This window comes from Setaria viridis, chromosome 7 (assembly GCF_005286985.2).
Source record: "Setaria viridis chromosome 7, Setaria_viridis_v4.0, whole genome shotgun sequence".
Classification (NCBI taxonomy): Eukaryota; Viridiplantae; Streptophyta; class Magnoliopsida; order Poales; family Poaceae; genus Setaria; species Setaria viridis.
Window position 1 is genome coordinate 26,486,125 of NC_048269.2, and position 23,465 is coordinate 26,509,589.

At 41.5% G+C, this 23,465-nt stretch overlaps 4 protein-coding genes and 1 non-coding gene across 6 annotated transcripts; 4 read left to right on the forward strand and 1 right to left on the reverse strand.

The window, feature by feature from the left end:
* Window positions 1-24: 24 nt before the first annotated feature.
* On the forward strand, window positions 25-2,771 carry LOC117865044 (uncharacterized). The gene is made up of 5 exons (XM_034749120.2): window positions 25-264; window positions 360-555; window positions 988-1,191; window positions 2,064-2,258; window positions 2,355-2,771. The coding sequence occupies exons 1-5, from the start codon at window positions 182-184 to the stop codon at window positions 2,511-2,513; spliced, it is 837 nt and encodes a 278-aa protein (XP_034605011.1). The 5' UTR covers window positions 25-181; the 3' UTR covers window positions 2,514-2,771.
* A 1,102-nt stretch (window positions 2,772-3,873) lies between these two features.
* LOC117865750 (uncharacterized) lies at window positions 3,874-6,923 on the forward strand. Its single transcript, XM_034749994.2, has 7 exons — window positions 3,874-4,035; window positions 4,154-4,228; window positions 4,340-4,397; window positions 4,496-4,540; window positions 4,656-4,724; window positions 6,441-6,554; window positions 6,633-6,923. The coding sequence occupies exons 1-7, from the start codon at window positions 4,007-4,009 to the stop codon at window positions 6,648-6,650; spliced, it is 408 nt and encodes a 135-aa protein (XP_034605885.1). The 5' UTR covers window positions 3,874-4,006; the 3' UTR covers window positions 6,651-6,923.
* Window positions 6,924-7,648: 725 nt separating this feature from the next.
* On the forward strand, window positions 7,649-12,696 carry LOC117865749 (uncharacterized). The gene is made up of 13 exons (XM_034749993.2): window positions 7,649-7,814; window positions 7,889-8,013; window positions 8,563-8,683; window positions 8,782-8,863; window positions 8,957-9,027; window positions 9,726-9,767; window positions 9,882-10,006; window positions 10,494-10,584; window positions 11,087-11,331; window positions 11,406-11,508; window positions 11,590-11,695; window positions 11,946-12,032; window positions 12,262-12,696. Exons 1-13 carry the CDS (start codon window positions 7,699-7,701, stop codon window positions 12,361-12,363), a joined length of 1,416 nt encoding a protein of 471 aa, XP_034605884.1. The 5' UTR covers window positions 7,649-7,698; the 3' UTR covers window positions 12,364-12,696.
* A 281-nt stretch (window positions 12,697-12,977) lies between these two features.
* LOC117865747 (uncharacterized) lies at window positions 12,978-22,419 on the reverse strand. 2 transcript variants are annotated; one of them, XM_034749991.2, is made up of 24 exons: window positions 21,999-22,418; window positions 20,212-20,345; window positions 20,031-20,115; window positions 19,876-19,929; window positions 19,705-19,796; window positions 19,518-19,621; window positions 19,233-19,305; window positions 18,731-19,115; window positions 17,833-18,156; window positions 17,561-17,749; window positions 17,378-17,470; window positions 17,231-17,288; window positions 16,560-16,672; window positions 15,633-15,879; window positions 15,419-15,537; window positions 15,215-15,339; window positions 15,008-15,122; window positions 14,825-14,880; window positions 14,449-14,542; window positions 14,176-14,365; window positions 14,004-14,102; window positions 13,769-13,893; window positions 13,593-13,655; window positions 12,978-13,282 (listed from the first exon to the last, which is right to left on the reverse strand). In XM_034749991.2, exons 1-24 carry the CDS (start codon window positions 22,035-22,037, stop codon window positions 13,178-13,180), a joined length of 3,081 nt encoding a protein of 1,026 aa, XP_034605882.1. In that variant the 5' UTR covers window positions 22,038-22,418; the 3' UTR covers window positions 12,978-13,177. The 2 variants fall into 2 exon arrangements, with proteins under 2 accessions (XP_034605882.1, XP_034605883.1); XM_034749992.2 differs by lacking the exons at window positions 12,978-13,282; window positions 13,593-13,655; window positions 13,769-13,893; window positions 14,004-14,102 and having other exon boundaries at window positions 14,225-14,365; window positions 14,796-14,880; window positions 21,999-22,419.
* On the forward strand, window positions 20,370-20,441 carry TRNAT-CGU (transfer RNA threonine (anticodon CGU)). The gene has a single exon. It is a non-coding gene; the product is annotated as a tRNA-Thr (tRNA).
* Window positions 22,420-23,465: the final 1,046 nt, after the last annotated feature.

The following is a 23,465-nucleotide window of genomic DNA, read 5'->3' on the forward strand; positions in this document are numbered from 1 at the left end:
ACATACGCACATTTGAAGGGGCTTTTCTGCAAATACGCCAGCTCCGACGGTACCCGGTAGTTTGCCTTAGCCCAACTACCCCCGGCGAGGTGGCGCGGCGCATCAGCTCCGGCAAGCTATCGATTCTTTTCGTCCCTCCCTGCCACCGCCCGGATCCCCAATCGGCCTCGTCCATCGGGCCATGTGCATCGCGGCGTGGGCGTGGGAGTGCCACCCGGCGCATCGCCTACTCCTGCTCTTCAACCGCGACGAGTACCACTCCAGGTGCGCGCCCCGCCCCGCCCTATCCAGCTCTATCGCCGCTTCTTATGTCCGATGCATCTATCTACCCAAGCCGACGTACCCGCGAATTGGTGCAGGCCGACGCAGCCGGCGCAGTGGTGGGCGCCGGGGGAGGACGGCAAGGAGATCCTCGGGGGCAGGGACGAGCTCGGCGGGGGCACGTGGATGGGGTGCACGAGGGACGGGAAGCTCGCCTTCCTTACCAACGTGCGGGAGCCCGGCTCGCTGATCGGCGCCAAGACCAGAGGGCAGCTCCCCGTCAGGTTTCTTCAGGTTCGACCTTGTCAATTTTGTGATTGATTAGTATTTTAAATGATGCTATGGTGATGGAGGGCTAAGCTTACATAGTTAGATTACTGTGAGATCGTGCTCTGCATATGCTGCCAAGGGAATGAACACGCTTGTTAAAATGTTCTGTGCCAGTAGGCAACCATGGTGTCAGTGCCAATCTGTCAGTGTAGATAAGATCATTTGCAGAAGAAAAATGTAGAGGCGTGGATGTCTTAGAATGTTTAATTGGTTCACAGTCAAGTTTCAGCATTTCGAGTAGTCTTACCTTTATAAAATGACTGAGTAGCCCATTTGTGCTGCCTTCTATTCTATGCAAGGAAACCTTAGTTATTCAGCTCGCATTTTCCCCATAGCCTCGCTGTTTAATATTTTTTTAGAAAACCTTGCTTGATAGTTGCTTCATTTTGAATGTAGGGCAGCCAGGGTCCATTGGAGTATGCAGCAGAAATTGCAAAGGAAGCAGATCAGTACAATGGTTTTAACCTTATATTGGCTGATGTGAACTCAGGAACCATGGTTTACATCTCTAATAGACCTGGAGATGATCCTGTGATTCACACAGTTGCTCCTGGGATTCATGTGCTTTCGAATGCTTCAATCAATTCCCCTTGGCCAAAGGTAAGACTTAAAGGCATTTTCTATAGATATTATGATTACGAATGTGATTATTTTTTTAAGTGGTAAAACATTTGAGAGTTCAGATTTGGTTTCTTTGCACGATTGCCACAATGCTTGTCAGGTCTACTTGATCCCCCATTAGCCTATTATACAACTGCCCATTGATTTTGCAGGATGCAGTGAAATGCAGGATGCTCATTTCATCTTGCAATTTGCTTTAACATACTAGCTGGGCTTTTTTTTGTCATTCTATTGTTTCCTTCCACAATTTCCTTTGCGGATTGTTAGGTCATTTTATCAATAAATTCCGATAACCTATTCTGTGATATGATTATATGCTTATTTTACAATTACAAGAATATATGAGAAACTACTATTCAATAATGGAACTCGTACTATTATGTTCTCTTTGCTGTTGACATTTGCATATGGCAAGTTTCTTTTTTCTACCCTGTATATCTGAAATATCTGTTGTAGCTGAATGATTGGTCTATGTATGTTATCTTTGCTTTCTCTGAAGCTGACTGAGTGAATAATTTGGTCAATTTAGTTGCATAGCTTTTTTTACTGAGTTGGTTTACTAGTCACGGAGTTCATAGGCAAATGCAACGCTTTGGGCTTCATGCTAGTTTCATCATGTGATAACCTGGATCTGTGCATTTCATGCCACTAAAAGAAGAGATGAGCTAGTACAAATAATTCACAAGTTCATTCAAAACCTTTCTTGTGCTCCCTACTATTAGCTAGTTAGGTACGGATACAATTCTTTTTTGCTCTCCTAGGTTATTTTCGGACCAAATTTCTTACAATAATTTAAAGCCAAACAATTCTTGGACATATTTTACTTTTAGAATTCATTTCTCACCCTGCAGGCACTGCGTTTAGGACAGAGCTTCAAAAAATATCTGGAAACACATGATGATGCAGAAGCTTCTGTAAAACAGATGGTGGAAGAGTTGATGATGGATACGATCAAGGCTGATACATCTATGGTGCCTGATACTGGCGTTGACCCTGAATGGGAATACAACTTAAGCTCTATTTTCATTGACACTGCAAAAGGACAGGTAAAACACATGACATTCAGTATCTCAGTAGCTATGTATGTCTTTTCATAATTCTTTTTGGAAACAGACTGTAGCCATATTTCTGCTTGGTTTCAGGCACGATATGGAACTCGAAGCATGGTGGCGCTAGCAGCAAAATTGGATGGTGAGGCAACATTCTACGAGAGGTACTTGGAAAACAGCTTGTGGAAGGAGAATATCATACAGTTCCAGATGGAGAAGGCACAACAGGTCTTGAGAGGAACTACAGAATAACGGCAAAGACTGATCATTCTTTTGCTATTGCTTTATCTTTAAATAGTACTATATAGCAATGTGTACAAGAGCATAGGTACAAGGTGGCTACTATTGATGCCCATTTTGTGCAGATGTATAGCAATGTTTATTCGGATGCAACAAGAATTGATTTATGCATTTGCTATGGCCCTGCCATTGTATAGTTCTGAAGGACATCGATTCTTTGCTGGCTCTGAAAATTTGCTGAAATTACAATGTCATCATACTGATTGTTTATATACTGTATCTGAGTGCATCTTGACTGTTTCAACCAGGGGTAGAGGACGTTGAAGTCTTTCTTTTGTCCATTGGAAGCACATCTTATGGTCTTATATTTTTGTTGACTGCTAGGAGTAAGGAACTTTTATGCGAAACACTACAGATGCAGACGCACGCACACTCAACCGTTAGGAGTGAAGAACTTGTGTGCGTACTGCATCTTTTCTTTTCTTTTTTCATCATTATAATGGCTTCTGAGCGATTTGGTATATTGCATATGTCTTCATCTTGCTTTACCTTTATCTCTATAAAAAGCACATTTGGTGGTGGGTTCTACATAAAATCTATTAGGCGTAATGATTTTTTTATGAGGATTATGTGTAACGATTTGTGTATACATAGCTGCGTGTTAGATAATATAAGATGCCATTTATCTTTGTACCTCTGGTTTATTTGTGGCTGATTATATATGTAGATCCTTTTTAATAAAATCTCACTCTGTGTGGTGGGGGAAAGTCTTTTGAACATTCTTCATTTCTCCAAAGTGAGAGAAAAAAAACCTCGACCACGAGGAAGTTTCAATGACTCCAGGGTGGAACGCTCACTAGTCCACCGAGGGGTGGATCGATCAATGTGGGTGCATGGGGGTACAGCTGTACCCTAAAAACTTTTGAAAAAAAAGAAGTATATATAAAGCTTGCATCAAGCCATTTAAGTCAATTGTTAGGGTCAAGAAATTTAAATAGTTTTTTTATTAGTTAATTGTTAGAGTCTAGAAATTTAAATCTTTTTTAAAAGAATTTCGTAACGTATGGGTAACATGCTAGTGTTTATAAAGAGCCCGGCATAGAAATACATTATTCAATTAAAAAACTGGCATAACGCAGTCACTGCCTCAACGCGCATGCATTTTCCTTGGAGTTTTCGTGAGACGAAATATTGACGTCCCAATTACAAAATGTATTGAGGGCGTTGGCGATCGACGCGACGTAGCTGGGCCGACAGAGCGTGCAGGCAGCGAAAGTGGGCCGCAGCACGGCCTCGTCACCCACTTTCCCGAACATGAGCCCAAGTCCCCACCCTTTCTCACGCACTCACACGGACACCTCTACCTCCTCTCCTCTCATCATCATCGCTCTCCCTCGCCAGCACCGCATTTCCCCAACCAAACTCTAAGCCTCCCCCCGCTCCCACAATCCCATCCTCACCGTCACCGGCGCCCTAGCCCTAGCAAACCCTAACCGCGCGCCGCCATGAAGAGCAAGGCTGGCGCCGACGCCTCGTAAGTTCGCCTCCCTCCTCCCCTCTCTCGTCCCTTATGCGATTCGTATGTGGCTTGCAGCGGGGTAGCAGCTGATTTCTGTGCGTTGCTGCGCCTGTGGTTTGCTGTTTCGATGCAGATTCAAGGCCTCCGGTGCCAAGCGCAAGAAGGCCGGCGGCCCCAAGCGCGGGCTCACCCCTTTCTTCGCGTTTCTGTAAGCCCTACCCTCCTTCCTCTCCTTATCCTCTCGCGTCTCCAGATCTACGCGCACCCTCTTTCAAAACTTTAGGGTTTTGTTGAATTTTCTGTGCGGTGGTGTTTATAGGGCTGAGTTCAGGCCGCAGTACCTGGAGAAGCACCCCGAGAACAAGGGCGTCAAGGATGTGAGTTGGTTCTCCTCACCCTAGCCGTGTAGCCTGTTGTTAGGGTTTCGCTTAGGTGGCTCATATATGCCTGCGCTGGTTTGTGGCTTTGCTTACAGGTGACAAAGGCGGCTGGGGAGAAGTGGCGCTCTATGTCCGATGAGGTATACGAATGCTTGCAATGCTTATATAGTTTCTCATATTAGTTAGCATGCATCTATTCAGTAGAAGGAAAGACGAATACTTCTCTCACTAACTGTTTAATGTTTACTTGTTTAGGAAAAGAAGAAGTATGGTGGGGGCAAGAAGCAGGAAGACAAGGCAAGCAAGCCCACAAACAAGAAAAAGGTAATATTACTAGGTTTTTGCTATTTTAATGGGCATCTGTTGGTTATCTTGCGAGCGGTTACCTCCTGTACCGTCAGGTTTCCATGATGGAATCCGAGTAGTTAGATGAAGCCAGGACTCATGCACCTGCTGGCTGTGGCTTGACTATGTCCATCGTGATACGTTATGACTAACGAAGTCTTGGGGTTCTCACTCCGTCACTGGAGGTTTATAGCAATGACTGTACACTCTATTCAGTGCCGTTGCACCTTGATTTGGCTCCACTAGCATGGGAACTAATTAATGCCATCTGTCGTTTATCGTGTAAGCGGTTACCCTCCCTCACTAGTATATCCCCCGTGATGGAATCCTAGTAGTTGGATGAAGCAAGGGGTCCACATGTGCTGTCTGCTACTTGCCACCATTTGTCGTGATGCTTTATGATTCGTGGAGTACTTCCCCTTCCTTACCATTTAGGTTCACACCTCCCAAACTGGCAAATCCCTGTCGTTGACTCGCTGGCCTTTTGAACCCATAGCGGCATAACTGCACCCTCCATTCAGTTCTGTTGCAACCGTATTCGGCTCCAACAGCTGGGAACTAATTAATGTGTGACTGTCAGTTTCTTGTCATGACGCGTGGAGTCACTTTCCCCTTCCTTATCATTTAGTTCTGCACTTCCCAAACTGGCAAATCCTTGTCGTTGGCCATTTAAACCCATAATGGCATAACTGCACCCTCCATTCAGTGCCGCTACAACTGTATTTGGCTCCAACAGCTGGGAACTTATTAATGTGTGACTGTCAGTTTCTTGTGAGTGATTACCCTTGTATATGATATCCTGCCATGATGGAATTCGCGTAGTTGGATGATGCAATGACTCACGCATGTGCTTTATGCTACTTTCCACCCTGTCCATTGTGATACATTATGACTAGAGGAGTCATTTTCCTCTTCCTTACTGTTTGGATCCTCGCATCCCAATCTTGCAAATCCCTGTCCACGGTAGTTTTATAGTCATGACTGCACGCTCCATTCAGTGCTGCTGCACCTGGATTTGGCTCCAATAGCATGGGAACTATTAATGTGCATCATTTGGTTTTCTTGTGAGCAGTTACCATCCTGCACAATTATATCTTCCATGATGGAATCCAAGTCATTGGATGAAGCAACAACTCACGCGTGTGCTTTATGCTACTTCACTTCCTTTCCATCTGGACTCCTCTCAAACTTGCTAATCCTTGTGTCCTGATGATTGTAGCCATTCTGTGCGCTTTATTGCCACTTCACATTGATTCAGCTCTAATGAACCTTGTGTTGGCTGCTTGAACCAAGCTTCTCTCTTTCTCGCCTACTAGATGCTTCCACAGCAGAGAATCGTCTTATCGAAAGCCCAATCTGGCAACCTGTTCCTTCTCTGGAATCTTTGGTTTAAAAGTAAATTTCCCCCTCGGAGGTTCTCCAGATTTTAGTTCGAAAGTTATCCAGCCTAGTTGAAAGTCTTTCCAATTATGTTGGAAATTTCCCACTCAAAAGTCGAAACATCATGAAAAAAGTGAGAAGATTAGGAAAAGACAGTGATGGATATCGATGCTGGTGTCTGCTTTTGCTGACATCCAATGATTTGCACTACCCAGTTACCAATATTACTATTGCCTAGAATTCCTTGGAATTGATCTTCTACTTCCTTCACTTTATGTTTCCATTTAGTGATGATATGCTGTGTTATTTTATCAGGAGAGCACTAGCTCCAAGAAAGCCAAAACTGATGGTGGTGAAGGTGAGGAAGCAGAAGGTTCTGACAAGTCCAAGTCTGAGGTTGAGGATGATGATGAGCAGGATGGCAACGAGGTATATAAAATCCATGCGTCACAGTTCTGATGGAATTTGCCTATTGTTGCTAACATCTGCTTAATCTGTTCCTTGTAGGAGGAAGATGAGGAGTAAATAGTAGGATGGGGAACAGCAGCTGTGCAATTGGGTGTTTGCTTCTTTTGTACTTAGCTTGATATGCTGCTGTTCCTTTTGATGTTATATGCTGTAAGGAGAACCTGTAGATGGAAGGTACCCTAGGGCTATGACGTGCTGGAGTGCCCGTTTAACTATTAGCAGGGAAAGAGCCGGATACTGTTGCCAGCCTCATCCGCATGTGTAAACAGTTGTTTTGCTTGTTCTATCGAACGATTGGGTGACTACCCCCTGCAGTTGGTTTGCTGTTAATTGTTTCTGCCGTCCTCCGTCTATGCTTGAGTAGCATTGGATGCGTGGTATTTGATTGTTTGCAATTCTCCTACGATGCTTATCTCTTCTTTGATTTTGTCTCGTGGTGTTGTCCGTTATCAGCCTGATCCATTCAGATATCGATCGAGTTGTTTACAATTACTAATTGTCATTGCCGAACTATCTACTATTGCCGCATTCTTCATGAAACTACTTCCTCCATTTCAAATTACTATTCATTTTGGCATTTACATTTACAGTTTAGCCCGGACTTCCACTTCCTCCGTTTCAAATTAGTATTCATGAAACTACTATTCATTTTGGCATTTACAGTTTAGCCTAGACTTCCAGCGCTGTAATTACAGCGAAGAAACGATGCTATGTGCCAGGGAAAAATTGGGAATGAACTAACCAGGATGGGTTGCATCTGTCGCATTGCCTTGAAAATTATTATTATTATCCTCGTTAGATATACGGGTGCACGAGTAAAACTGTCTAGGAGGACATAACTCACAATCTGACGTTCCTGCAGTGAGCCAGTGACCCTCGCTTTATGATTTACATGTCAGTCTTGGGCTTCAACTTTTCTGCATGCACATAATAGACATAACACAGTTTTTTCCTTCTTCTAAAAATAGCTGAACCAGAATCCGACCCGCTCCGTTTCAGAAAAAAAAAAGAGAGAAAGAAATAAAGAAAAGAAAAAAAAGAATCCGACCCGCTCCCTCCTTAAACCCTCGCTTGTCGCCTCGCTTTCTCCCAAATCGCCACAACAATGGAACCGCCGCCGCCGCCGCAGGCGATTCCTCGGGAGGCGTGGGAGGGCTGCAGCGTCCTCCTCGACATCAACGACGGCGACCGCCTGGCCTTCTTCCGCCTCACCCCCGCAGCGTCAGTACAACCCTCCCCGCCCCATCCTCAACTTCTCTACGCACCCGAAACCAACCCTTGTGGTGTGGGCGCAGGACGGTGAAGATTGGGAACAAGACCTGCTCGCTGCAGCCGCTCGTGGGGCGCCCTTTCGGCTCCCTCTTCCGCGTCGGTGCTGACGGACTCGTCCCCTGCGCCGCCGGGGATGCCCCATCTCGTGGTAAGGATTCTGATTCGAAGCCCCTATCAAGCCAAAGTTCACTAATGAACGACTAGCTAACACTTGCCAACTCGAATCAGCGAAACTCTCAACTTAAACTGCCAACTCACCAGTTTTAAACAATTCCACAAAAAATCAAGTTGCAACGATTCTGATTGCAAATCTCAACGAAAAGTTGGCTAACTAACGAACTAGTTAACATTTGTCTAATCGAATTGGTGAGATTCTCAACTTGAATTGCCAAGTACAGTTTAAATTTGAAGAGCTTTTCAATTCCCAATTTGCAATATTGAACTAAAAAATAATGGAAGCACATAATTGTTCATTGTTAGTCAGCTATTGAACCTTCGCTAGGTCCCAAGTGCCGTAATCTTACTCTGCATTATCATTGTGCCTAATGAGTGATAGCTTGATGTTTATTCCTAACTGAAAATCACCATTTTTTTTATAAAGATAAACACCATGCTGCAATGTTTCTTACTGTCTAGATTCAGCCAAACATATGCTTTTACACTATTCCATTTTTGTAACTATGACTCATTTATCCAGAGGATAGCATGGAAGATGGTGCCGATGGCCAAGTGCAGGATGAAACTAGGGACAATAGGTCCCTGGTTGATAACAATACAGCCCAGAATTTATCTAGTGATGACATAGAGGCAATGAAGAGGTGAGGTCTTGATCCTATTCGACTTATACTTAGTAAATAGTAATCTATGCTTTTTCTCTGTTCTCTAGGATTTAACACAAATTTATTTTTCGGAATAGGGATGGTGCAACTGGTGACGAGATTGTTGAAGCTTTGATAGCAAACAGCTCGACATTTGGAAAGAAAACTGCATTCTCACAAGTTAGTATAATATTTAAGTAACTTTGTTTTCTTTGTTCTGCTGATGCTCGAAGAGTGCAGAGGATTGATTTAGTTAAATCATCCCGATTGCAGGAGAAATACAAGTTAAAGAAACAAAAGAAATATGCACCTAAAGTTCTTTTGCGACGCCCCTCTACCCGAAGGTACATTTCTATAATTTTTTGTCCATTTTAAAAATATGCAAAGTCTTTTTTGGAGATATCTACCTGTAATTTAAATACCGTTCTCATGCGCACCACCAGATATATTAACCTTTATGCTTTTGTGGTACGAATTTTCTCAATGCTCTCTCCAAGAGACGAGAGAGCATGATGAATTTTATACTACTATTAACACAGCCAGTTCAATTATACTGAATAAAAAATTCCATGGAAGATATCGAATTGAGAGATAGGGCGTGTAGAGACCAGAGTGGGAGGTGAATAATGCAAATGAAACTAGTTCTAGTGTCTAGTCTGCCATGCAAGGTGAGCAAGCTCGAAACTGTTCTGAATTTTTATTCCCACTTAATTGAAAGTAATGATACTTGGGCTGTTTGGATAACAATATAATTTTTTGGCAGGTAAATATGTTATGCCAATTAGCTTTAGTTATGAAACCTTGACTAGCAAACGTGTTTTGTAAAAGAAATATCTGTTTCCATATTTTGTTATGAAACCTTGACTAGCAAACGTAGCTTAACTTATCTGGAAAGTTTGCATATATTTTGTAATGTTCTACTATAACTCATATCTTGTAAGGTGCATCTCTTTAAAAATCGATTGCCAGATTTTTGCCAATTGTAAATTTATTTTTAATCATATGGACAGCATCATAATTTTGTGGTCCTTTTCATTTGCAGCATTTGTGAGACATACTTCAAGAAAAGTCCAGGTCGAATAGGGTAATCTTTTTTCTTGAAGTGGCAGCTGTTATTTTTGGTTCAGTCCTCTTTAATTTCAGTTTTTTTCTTGTTTAATGTGTACAACTCGCAGTTGCTTTGTGCTGTGGTTTCTAGGTTTATGCGAGTTGACACACTATCTCTCTTATTATCTATGGCAAACATTGGTGCATATTCAGATGTGCTTGTGGTTGATATGGTTGGAGGTTTAATTGTTGGAGCTGTTGCTGAACGTTTAGGAGGTAAATTATGTTTGTCTTTTACTTATCTGAGATCAAATCTAATAGGTTGAATTAAATACAATCCAGCTATATCAACTATATTCAGATGCTAAATGTTGCACTTGATACCTTTTTCTCAAAATGCATATTCTTTACCTAGTTATCATGGACAAGAAATCACCAAGATCTTTGATGGAATTTGCTGTACGACTGTTTGATTTATGCTTAGTTGTTTGAGCAATAAGCCAATAATAAATGCTCTGGTATGTGATCTCTAAAGTGTGCAAGCCACACTGCTTGTTACCACAAAGTGCAAGCTTATTTTAATAAGTTTATAAGTGACATGTACCTGCCATTGTGTCAAGTGCCAATGTCTGGCATTCATCAACAATTTTTTGTTGAATTAGAACTGGTTTTGGTGTTTTCTTGGCATACCCATTATAATCCATAGGTTGTGTAAAATTGTAAAGTTTTTGTTAATAATGTATGCTGTTCATTACATTAACAGGTACAGGATATGTTTGCAGCACCTATCTTGGTTCACCCAGCTCCATAGACATTATAAGAATGTACAATCTGAGCAGTGATATGGTCAGCAGGTATTTTCTTTTGGCACTATTTAGCTTTCAATTAGAGAATGCTTCAATAGTGTTATGGAAAAGTGAGATTTTAATCAAGTCAGTAGCACATTTGCCATCCAAAGTCCAAGCACAAGTTATTTAGAGTGCATTAAATAATTAAATATGTAATTCTATACATTGTAAAATTGTAAAGTTAGACCTTTAAGCTTTAGTCTATTACGAAATTTCAAGCTCAAATCATTTCTTAGTTTTAAACCTTGTTAGGTCATTTTTAAAATAATACAATATACACTACATTTGCCAGTCAAACTGGATTTGATAATGTTTTACCATCAAATTTAATATAAGCATTCACTTGTCGTTTATTGATCAATAGAGCCATGATAGAAATATTATTATATTCTTATTTGAAGCTAATAGATATATGAACGAAGCAGTTAAAGTTATAAAAGTGGGCAGCAACCAAATAGAGTTCAAGTTATACCATGCCTAAAAATGTTGTGATAAACTCTCCATTCAGGATTGTTCAGGTGCCGCTTAGTGACCTATGCTCAATGCAAAGTTCTGGGAATACTCCTTCCGTTCTCAATGGTAGCACTGAAGGGGAAGTGGTTGATTCTGTTGTAGTACAAGATGAGGATGCACGGGCATCTCTGGCACAGGCAGTTGACACAGCAGATGAGAAGGCACAATTGTCAACAGAACAACCAACTGATATGGAGGTCTCGAAGCCTTTGGATGGTCAAGATGAAAACTCTTCATTAGGTAAGCAGTTAATGAAGCTAAAATGTTTCTGGGGAAGTTAAGTTTTGATCTCTGGATGCTATGTGAATCTGTAGACTGCAAAGACGGTGATGGTGATTCAGTTGCTTCCAAATCTAAACCTGGAAAAGCACCATCACCAGAGAAGATGAAATATTGGAAAGAACATGGCTTTAGCAGGTAACACAAGTTATGATGAAAGCTGTTATGCTACTGTAGTACAAGTTCTGATTGATGTGATGGTTTTTTTCCTTAATGCAGTTTAATTGTTGCTGCCCCGGGCCATGAGGTAGAGAGTTTGGTTGCTGATCTGCTTCCACTATTGTCTTACTCAGCTCCATTTGCTATCTATCATCAATATCTTGAGGTAAATATTCCTAGACATCGAGTCATTGATACAGAAGTGTGCCAGTTGTGAACTAAATAATTCTTTGGTTTGTTCTATTTATGCTAGAGTTGAAAAACGTCATAAATCATCCTTTTCATGCCTTGAATTATTAACACGTGGGCGAAAAAAGTCATGCTAATTTATTTGATCCTTTCTTTGTTTGCTCTTTTGTAAAATCTGATTTGCATTGTTACTTATATATACTTTCTTGTCTTATATCTACATGCAGCCTCTTGCAAAGTGCATGCACACCTTGCAAGTATCAAAAAGGGCTATTGGATTGCAGCTTTCTGAACCCTGGCTACGTGAATACCAGGTCAGTGCATGAACCATGAGGAGTTTATAGCAGAAATATATCTTCTTCTGAGTATTATATAATTTTTTTATCCAAATGTTCAAATGTGAAGGTAAAATTGTCTTTACACTACTAATAATCGCGAGATGTATTATGTGCACTGTAGGATGCGCTATTATTTCTAATTTTATGTGCCTCTATTGTGATATATGAACTTACAAAATTCTGGTCTTCCTTGTGTCCAATACAGGTGCTTCCATCACGGACTCATCCGCACATGCAAATGAATGCATTTGGTGGTTATATCTTGAGCGGTATAAGGATACGAAGTGAACCAGTGAGTCATCAATAAGGCATGCTTCTGTTCCTTAAGGAGGAGGAGCATGGCATTCTGTAACTTTTATGCTACCGGAGAAGGTGGACAATTTTGTAGTAGAGAATAGCCAACTTGCATGTTGAAAAGGAGACGTTATCAGATAGAAATTGGGTAGTATGAATAACACTGGAGTAGAAGGACATGAGCATTTCTGCCTGGATGTACCCAATTCCATGTAACATGTAATATCATATCTGTTGTACTTTTAAAATTTAGATGATTCAAACTGAACTTGTACGTGTTTGCACATTTAATGCGTTCAGTTGTATTTGCTGGAAATATAGTTGTGTTCGGTCTAATATTATATTATATGTTTGTGGTGAAGAAACAGATGTATGGAGTATTGAACTCTTCGATTTTATCAAGGGGCACATTGCGGTTTGCCCTTTGCCGTGGCATATATTTTGGTATGCATTGTGGATGCGTTGTGTTTATTCACTTTCTTGGTGGTGAGGAAGTCTTCGTTTTCTGTTGAATTTGAGAAGAGACGGCTACATACACCATGGATTTGGTCATTGAACTCCACCTGGTCCAAATTAGTTGCATGAAATGCATGTAGCCAAATTTCAGAGACTTTGATCGTTCATCCATGAAAAAATGGTATTTTTCATCATTAAGTTTACAAATGAAACTGTTGCAGAGAAAATAATTCAATGTGATGTCTTGTGGTGATTCTCAATTCATTATTTACAATAACCTGCCTATGCGTAGTGAAGGGAATTTGACAATTGCGGTATTCTAAAGAACTTTACAGCAGGAGGGAGGAGAGATTTGGTATATGTCCACATTGCTACGAGGTCCCCTTCTCGTTCTTTGTAGTCCGGAGCAGCTCTTTTGCCATTGCGGAGAATGACTGAGCACCAGTCGCCATATCTGCGGCCCGAAGGTTAATGCCCTGCAGAAAGCACATTGGTCCATAGTTAACCCTCTGCCTGTTGCGTGTTTATCAGGCCATTAGCAAGTATTCTAAATTTCTGCAGGATTTTTGTATGGGGGCTTTTTGTTGAAAGAAATATGGAACCGGTAAGGAATGAGTAGTGATAACAAGTAGTTCAGAGACTGAACTGTGATAAATCCTGTTCAGAACATGTCAATAGGAACGACAGCAATAATATCCTTAGGGCACCTCTTATTAAGCTAAGCACCTGAAGTCTAGTTTCCAAAGTGCGTGATGCATGGTTAGATTAGAAGCATAGGTTTCTTACCTCCAACTTCTTCATGTTCTCTTGCAGCTTGTTCCCGATCATTTTTGGAACACTGGTTGAATCCTGTTCATATAAACATGAAAACGGATCGGCAAATGGTAATCAAACGTGGCTACTAATTATATTTTGCATTATTCTATGCATATGATTTGCATAAATGAGTTATAAGCACTCACATCATTTGTTGCGTTTGCATATCCATATTTCATCTTTATCTGGTCAACTTGACTCACTGATGTTTCATCTTCAGTTTTTTTATTTCCTGAACTTGTCTTTTCTTCAGTCTTGGGCATCAGCTTTCCTGCATGTAAATAAATGACATAACAGAAATTTTCTTTCTGAATCAGAATCAATTTTACAAAGCCACAGTAGACTCCAGACTTGAACATCTTATAATTTTACTTTACTGACCTCTAAGGCTTTGGAATCCCTTGCTGATTTTGTCTTTGCTCAGACCAGGGAAATGTGGTCCTTTCTGCTTCTGTGGGTTGTCATCAATGTCGATATCATCTTCAGGGATAAACGTATAACCATTAGTATATCTAGATTGCTGCACAAGTAAAAGCAAATAAATAGCATATACCTATGTCCAGATCGACGTTTTCCTCATCTTTTAATGAACTGTTCCTTCTCTCAGATGGTGGAGCAAAGTTAGCTGATGAAAATATTGAAGCCAGCTTTTCAGAAGTTGTAATACATTGCTCACTGCCATTTGCATCACTCTCTTTTGATTTGCTTCCTTTGTTATCTTTCATAATCATTCCGAACAGGCCCTGTTGAGTTCCATATTTCCTTTGTCAGAAAAGATATATAGTCGTGCAGATGGCTTCCAGTTTTTCTATGATCAATTATTTACCTTTTTCTTTTCTTTAGGAGATTTCACCACTAAAGAGGATTCTTCCTTTGGTGAGCTTTCTTTTCTGTATACCGTAGTAATGCTGTCCACGTGCCTGTGTACAAACATTTGAACTCAAATACTATAAGCCAATCTAAAAAATAACTAAAAGGAGCTCTCATCTAGGTTTGTTCAGCTCTAGAATTGAAAACAAAATTTGAAATTATTAGGTTAGACATTGGCAATTATGGTATCATGAACCTATGGGTCTCCCCAAGGCACAAAATTACAACACTCTAGTGACAGAACTTTCAGGACAGTACATGAACTTCTTTACATGGTAATAACTATCAAATTCACATACTCACCATGGTACACATTGCTAACGATATCATACCTGTAGATGTCATCTTGGCAGAGTGTAGAGAAAAAATAGGTTTCCTCTCCATTAACCTGTAAAATTTATCTGGTTATTTTTTTAAAGGTAATGCGTTATTTACAAGTGAAATCTACACTCTTTTTAGCAGATAATGTCTTTTGAAAACTGAAAGAGTTTGAGGAAAGCATGGTCAGTACATACCAAGATGGTTTCTCCATCACATGAACAAGCTATGAAACTACTTGAATTCAAGTTTCTTGAGTACACAAAACCTCGTAAAGAGGCATCCTTCAACAAGGATAAATCTGGCAGGGATCTGGAGTTTCACAAAAGAGAGTAGATGTGCACATAAATATCATTTTAATATGCACAGAGACATTGAAGTCTGAAACTAAGCAGTTGCCTCACCTTATTTCAATTTTCCCATTGGAGAAGACAAGTATAAGTCCAATTTCATCAGAAGAGCTATGAATAAGAGAGGCGAAACAACAATTGCTGCTAAATTTCTTCTTATTAATTATCTTCTTTGTTCCCTGAATGGAGTTTAATGCCATAAGAACAACAGTAAGTCATGTAAAAGAAAAAATGATAGATAACTAGAAATGAAAATACCTGAATTGCATGGCTCAAGGAAAATAAGCGGACTGCATTTTCAGTGCAAAGTAACAACAATGATTCCTTCGATACTGTATTGTGGTTATCTGAAACTGATGCATCATTGGGTGATAACTCTGTCATGCACAATTTGTTAAGGGCTTTAGAATCATATAGTGTTATGATAATACAACAAAAACAATTGATTTACATCCAAGGCCATAAAGCTCACCCAACATCTGCAGAAGAAGGGCTTTAGAGGGTTTGTCTGTCTGAACTGGGTTGGGGTTCAAAAGTTTCCCAGTTTCTTCCTCAAGAATAAAAATAGACGAATCTTCCATTGCTATTATCAAAATTTCCTTGTCATATCCATTATGGCTATAGATTTCAAATTGCAAAGAGGCGATTCCACCAGATAGCCGGCATTCAAACTGTTTTTGATATAAGATTGTAGCATCTTCTACGTTGATAACTGATACCTGAAATACGGATGTGGTGACATTATAGCACTTTGTTGGTTTGGACCGCTGGGCCTAGATATTAATCTTAACAAATCTGAAGCACATATAAAGGAAGTATAATTCATGAGAAAGACATCATGTTATCTCTATGAAATAACAAAGCACTCATTGATATGCATGGCATTAGTCATTGTAAGCCACGAATGTTTAACCATTTGTCACCATCATGAGACTCCACATTTCTCTTTTTTTTTAAAAAAAAAGAAATAGTATGCTAATCTTGTCTGTAACCATTTTGTTTCGCTACCTTTCAGTCAGGTAGCATAGCAACCACATACTGGTATTTGATAGTTCTGGCTCTTGTAGATAAACAACTGTCATCTATTGAAACTAGCACACAAACATGTTGGTGAAACTAAGGAAGCTGCCTTATCTATGTACATTGAAACAACATGTGGTATTCAAGGCATAATCCTTCAATTGTAAAAATGTATAAAAAAGAAATCCAAAATAGTTATTAATCAAATAGTCAAGATATATGAAGACAACTCTACTTTCAAACCTAGCTGCACTGCACAATTGCATGGGCTACTGGGCTATTAAGCTTGTTGATTAAACACTAAACAGTGTCTAGGGATAAACAGACACAGAAAAAAAAGACAATGGAGTATGTTCTGTGCAAACAACAAAGTACTTACAACTCCCTTTTCTGTTCCAGCAGCAAAATGTTTTGATTTCGAGATAGAAGACATTGTGGTTACAGCTCCTTTGAGCTTTATACTTCGAACATTGTAGTTATCTCCCTGCTTTGCTGTCAAGTTATTTAATCATGTAAACATAAAGCATATATAAACTTGAAAAATCATATATTTGATGCCATGAAGAAAGATAAATCACCCAGATGATAAAACCAAGTCCTTTTCTTTTGAGAAATAAATGTACAGGAACCCCCCCCCCCCATCTCTTCTATACTAATATCAAGAAGCTTAAAAGGATATTATTACATTATTCTTTATCGTTAACAGAAGGCATGAGATATTGGCAAACTAAATTTAAATTTGATGATGACGATTGTCTAGAACACTACTATTACAAGCCGAAAAGTTATGTTATGAAGAAAAAGAACACACTTATTTTAGACTCCAAAATCCGCCCCTTAGAAAATACAATTACGCAGGCTATTCATTAGTTTCATGTTCCACAAATTTAAGTTGAGAAAGTACACATCTTACTGGTAAAGTCAGCATTTTGCAATGATAGAAGAGGTGTTGTTGTAAACTTGTAAAGTTTCAGACGAGCAAGACATAATTATATATGAGGATAGAAACACCAACTGTTGGATTTAGGGACAAAATGAGGAGAACAGTACCGTTTAAAAAGGAGAATATGTTATCAGTGGAGTCCTTTTTGAATGTAATAATACGGACCTAGAAATAAGAGGAAAGAAGCTTCATTGCACTGCAAGAGTCTCAGACATGCAAACTATAAACCATATTATTGCCGTGGAATAGCTTACCATTCCACTCATATCTCCAGATATCAGAATGCTGGAGGGCATGTCAAACTGTAATGAGGTGATAGGGTTGCCACCTGATGTATTATCATCATTCTGCATAGTTATCGAGGAGTCATCATATTAATTTGTATGCATATGCATAACTATTAGATGCTCAGCAAAATAATTGTGATTAGAAGGAACCTGCTGCTTTATCTTAAAAATCTGCAGCAAAAGAGGACACGATGCATCCCAAAAGCTTAAGGTTCCATCTAGATGTCCAGTTATGTAAAGGTTGCGGGTCTTATGAATGTTGGTAAAACTTGTTAAAGTTTGGCCTTTATCCTTCATTGAGAACAGCCATGGAAATTTGGAGGCTAATGAAAAATAATCCTGCCCATCATTAGATGATGAAATTGTCAGATCAAAGAATTCAAAGTTTTTGCAAGAAAATTACAAATCTATACTATACATGCCTCATCAAAAGAAGCTGAGGATGCATGGTTACTTGTATAGAACTTTGCAACACTGATGCCTGAATCACCATAAGGAAGCTTCACAGATGAATGGTTTGGAAGTGTTGGTGGTGATCTAGACTGAGAGTGAAGAAGATAGCGCTCAATTTCTGAATCATCATATAAACACATCTGACCAGATTTCAACAAGAGAACAAGAGCACTTTGTCTGTGCTTATTTGGGTCACTAAGCCCTGTAATAAGTTCCATTCCTTGGCAAGATTCAGTGAGAGGCAACACCATCTTTACAATTCGCGATTCACTCTCTTCATTCAGAATCAGAACCTATTCATGAACATCAAATGGAAGGTTCAACAAAGATGCAGTTCTTAATGAACAGAAACAATCATGGCACATTATCCGTGTAAGCCATCAAACTATTTTTATACAGAAAAAAGTACTGGTTCCAACAATGTACAGAAGGGGGTAACTTTCAAATGTCTCTGGACACTGGTGAATAAAAGAAAAAAATTTGGTCTGCCTGCCTTACTATGTACTTGAAACCAGCCAATCATAAAACCAGTAGATTATCAAGTTTGAATTGACCTGTTATACTAGAAACAAAATCTTATAAGTGGTAAGGCACATTGCAATTTTAAAATGGAACCCCACATGATAAATGAGTTTTATATCTTCTTGGCTACTGTATCATTAGTTTACTGATATTCCTCACCAAAACTATTCATCACTTGACCATGATGCAAGTCCTAAACTCCCAATTATCCAATGTAATATAGGAAAACAATGTACAGGGGGATATAGTATGGTACTTCAAATTTATTGCAGTGGACAATCTACAAATTATCATTTGAACAGCAGTTAAATATTTCTTTTGCTAAAAGAAGGTCAGAGTTTCCACCTGAAATAGGTGCCCATGATCATTGAACCCATTGATATACAAACGACCAGCCTTTCCATCGCTAGAGATCCATTTCAAAGAGACTATTGGCAACTTGTCTAGCTTGTATCCTAGGTTAAGCCTCTGAATAGGTAGATTCTGGTTGCCCATAGATGACAAATTTTGTACATTTATAATAGCCTCAGGAATGCCCCAAATGTATAAATCACCATTGTCATATCCAATAGCAATTTTGCTTCCCTTGGCACAAACCCAGCACGCAGATGCTACAGTTTTAGCCTCCTGGTGTGATTGTTGCTGCATGGTTTTACCAGATACGGATACTGCCTTGCTTGCTTTAATATCCCACAAACTCATAACCCCATCTCTGAAGATAATAAGCACCCTGACCAGAAAGAGTGTACCTTAATGAGACTTCTTTTCTATGTCTGGTATGTAAGATCAAACATGGATACTAGATGGAGTAGAACGATGCAGTTGCAAGTCTTAGGAAGAGATCAACCTGTTGGATTCCGCCATAGGCTGTGGTGATACAAATATTACTTCGACATCATTACCAACACTTGGACCGGAACCTTCAGCAGGAAAAAAAAAAATCAAATTTCAGCATTCCACTTCGTTTTATGGATTCTCTTATTGAAAGAATTGTTCTAAAAATCAAACCAACATCCGAAGAGTGCTCCCTTTTTAATATAACCACATATTGGGAAAAAAAAAACTGAGACACAGATTGACAAAGTTGAGTATGCACACGGCAGACAGAAATTTCTTTGTAGCAACAGCATACCATAAGATTCAGCAAAAGGAATCCAGTACGGCATGTCAGCTAAGCATCTCTGAGCCGGATCAAGTTTCAACAGAGACACATTTCCAGAACTATCTCCTACATATCTGCCAGGCACAAAGTTACCATTAGAGCACTAAATACATTGGAATTTCATACACTCGGCAACCACTATAAGTTTATAACCCACATGTAGAAGCTCTTCTGTAGCACAGAAAAGGCAGTGATTCCCTTTTCAAACGGGTGCACATAGCACAGTTTTTTCGCGTCAATGTCCCAAACCTGCACACGACATGCCTTACCGATTCACAATGCATGGAAACGACAGCATCAACTATGTTTAGTGTACAGACCTACTCACCTCGATCTGGTTCTGGGTGTTGACATTGAGCAGAACCCCTTGGCCCTCGGCAAACTGAAACGGAACAGCGAAGAGTGAGTCGCCTCCAAGTCTCCCCATGCGACATTGGACACTCAAACTAAGCAGTGGGGTTGGAGAAAGGAAGGCGGGGGTACCTGCAAGAACCTGGAAGGGAGTGGGGAGGGGGACTGGAGCAGAGCCTGCGTGTTGTCGCGACCGAACAGCTTGATCTGCCCATTCCTGAAAGCAAACGTGCGTCGGTCATGTCTGTAGAAGCGGAAGCGGAAGGGCTGAAGGAGGACAAAGCGGTCGGCGGTGGCCGTGTGTTTAGGTTACCTGGTGGCGACGGCGAGGACGTGGAGGACGGGGTCGTAGGCGAGGAGGGAGGCGTCGGCGGGGACGCCGTAGTGGAAGGCCAGCCGCGGGCTCACGTCCTCGGCGCGCAGACTGCTGATGCTTCCGATATTTTGCTGTTATGGAAGGATTTGTCAGAAGCTTCCGTAGCATAGTGGTATTGCGTTCGCTTCGTAAGCGAAAGGTCGCGAGTTCGATCCTCGCCGGGAGCTTTCTAGTTTTAATTAATTATTTCTCCGTAACACTATTTTTGTTGCTTTTGACGGGGAATTGCATTCGCACTGGCTAATCGATCTTCCAAGTTCCAGCCTTATGCTACCCAAAAAAATTGGGCAAAGACTCGGGCAAACTTTTAGCGTAATGATTAACAAAGAAGACGAAAGAAACAAAGGTTACGTGGCACCAACTGCGGGTCTCCAGGACCAGCTGCTCACCGGCCTGGCACTATTGCACATGGCCGGTCACCTCAGTCTAGCACACCTCACACGACCTCATTTTGTGCCGTTCCGAACTGCCAGGTGTCCCGGATCTAGCCTGCTCCAAAAACCAGTACCAAACGACAACCGTACACGTACGCTCGTTAGACAAGTCCACGCAAACAGCGTATAGATTATCCTAACTCAAATGACCAAAAGTTATTTTTATCCCCTTGGCAACTGCTCTCCGCTCGCCGTTTCACTGTCAGTGCATGACCTTCTTCTCTCTTTCCTCGTTAACTACTTCGCAGCTTGCTCCACTGTGAAGTTGATTACGCCACCTTTTTTGTCTTTAACAGAGCATCATTCCTTGACCTCTAAAGCAATGACCATCTCCATCCTCGGCACAAGTGGCTTGTCAGACATGGACCGTGCTCATGCTATGTTACTGTCCCTTCAGGACAAGAACACTTGCACCGCAGCAGAGCCAGGTTAAACAGCTGGGTTATGGGTAGAGCCGTAGCGGCCAAAACAAACATGCTCAAACTGACAGCCGAATGGCCAAATGCGACTCGATGCAAAGCCGAAGCCGGCCGGCCTGCGACTGCGATGCATTGAACCAGCAGCATTGGAATAAGCGAATCTATTGTTCGTTGATCTCGAAGAACCGACCAAATATTGTTTTCTAAGCGCTCTGGATTATACTACTAAATCCATGTTCTGCTAGTATCTGACCTCGTCAATGCAAATTCTTATCCGTCTCGATCGCCTTTAACAAAGATCATGCTTGCACTGAACGATCTGTATATTGTTCTTGCGGATCGGCCTTGTAGCTTCACTTTTACCACCGGTAAGAACAATTTCTGCCGCAAATCAACAAAGTGTTCGAAAACAATATTCTAGTGGCCCGACATTTATGAGATCACATGGCCTACGCGTGCCGCCTTGATTTCCTTGGGTGTCCTACATTTTGAAAATGTTTGAATTTCGAATGGAACCATGTCTCTGTCAGAGTCGAACGAGCCATACGCCACGGCGTCTGCGAGGCAACATTCTTTTCTTGTTTCCACAGGAAAACAACGCTTGAAGAAGAAAAATGGAAAGTGACGTTTTACTGAAGCGATTTTTGTGACTGAAAATTCGAGAAATTTTAGCAGAGGTTTAGGCAAACAAGAACAAGCCCCTAAGCGGCAGGAAAGACCATTCTATAGGATTCCGCGGAGCTGTCATCGACACACACCGCAGACGAACCACACTGCATCAGCCAGGAACAGACGCCGGAAGAAGGCAAGATGGAAACTGAGACGACAGAGCACAGATGGGGGAAGAGGAGGGGAAGCAGTCACCGCGTACCTTCTTGGAGGCCTTCTCGACGAGCTTCTTGACGAACATGGCTGGCCGATCCGCGGCGCAGACGAGGGACGATGTCCAGACGCAGCAGGGCGCCACCCACGGACGGATCAAAACTGGCCAAGATCAGCGACTCCTTTCTTCACCGGAGGAGGAAGCAGGCCGCGCGGTTGCCGACTTCGTCCTGTTCAGGAGCGGGATCGGGGAGGTCGGGAGGAGGTCCGGAACGAAACCGACGACGAAGGCAAGGCAGTGAGAGAGACGGCGTGGCGTTGGGGGTGTTGGCCTGTTGGGGTGGCAGGGGGAGGGGGAGGAGTTGGCGTCAGAGAGCGGTTGAGGATTAGGTTGGTGGCCTCTGCCTTCTCTGCTGTGTCGTGTACACTCTCTAGTCTCTACACTGGCCAAGTCCTGGCTCTGAAGAGTGAGCGAGCGAAGGGTGTTTAAAAAGAAGATCGGCGAGGACCCGAGGGCGCCGGGGCAGCGCCCCACCACAACCGACAGAACTCGCGCCCGGTGCTCAAACGTGGGATCCATGGACCCGGCACAATCAGGTGCCGGCACTTGGCGTCGCTCTGCCGCAACTCGGCGGGCATGAAAAGAAAATGCTTTGGATTACGATGCACCGGTGCTGCCTTTCCTCGTGAGGTCCCTTGTGTCAGCCTGTCAGGTACTCAGGTCGCAAAGGCCAAAGGGTAACGTGCCACCGAAGCAATTACAGTTACAGCAGTGGATTATGGAAGGTGCTAAACATTAGACGAGGTACTGGGGCTGGTTCTTTTGTTGCAGGCGTAGCGAATTCAGTGGTTGCTGGTTCTGGAGGGGCCTGATGCGGCAGTCTCTGAAGAGCGTTTGCTGCTGTGCATATCCGCCGGGGCCAGATTTGTCGAGCACCAACTGCTGTGCCAGCGCACTTGGGCCTCCACAGATGATTCTATCTGTACGGCTATACATATAGATATTACTAAAACTAATACTCCCTCCGTTCCAAATTATATGTCGTTTTAACTTTTCTAGATATATAGATATTATTATGCATCTAGATATAGGGTATATCTAAGTGCATAACAAAGTCTATGAATCTAATAAAGTCAAAACGACCTATAATTTGGGACGGAGGGAGTACTTTTCTCCCATGAAGTATTTCTAAGGTTATCTCTTATTGCTTAGCTCTTAAGACACTAAGACTATAGTCTATACATGTCATCTAAGAGATATATCTCGGCTTGTACGTGTTATCTCTAAAGCTAATTTGTCCAGCGGACTATCTCCAATGCTATCTATTGTTGCTATTACGAAGAGTCGGATAAGAGAAGAGTCAGCAGCTGATGATTAGGTTGGCTAACATAGAAATAGGAGATGGTTTGGGTTTCTCTTTCGAATTTTCTTTCCTTTTACGCTAAGAGATACTAATTAGGTTGGCACCGGTGAGGCCGGCGTAGGACTGGATCAGCTGCGGACATCGCGAAGGAA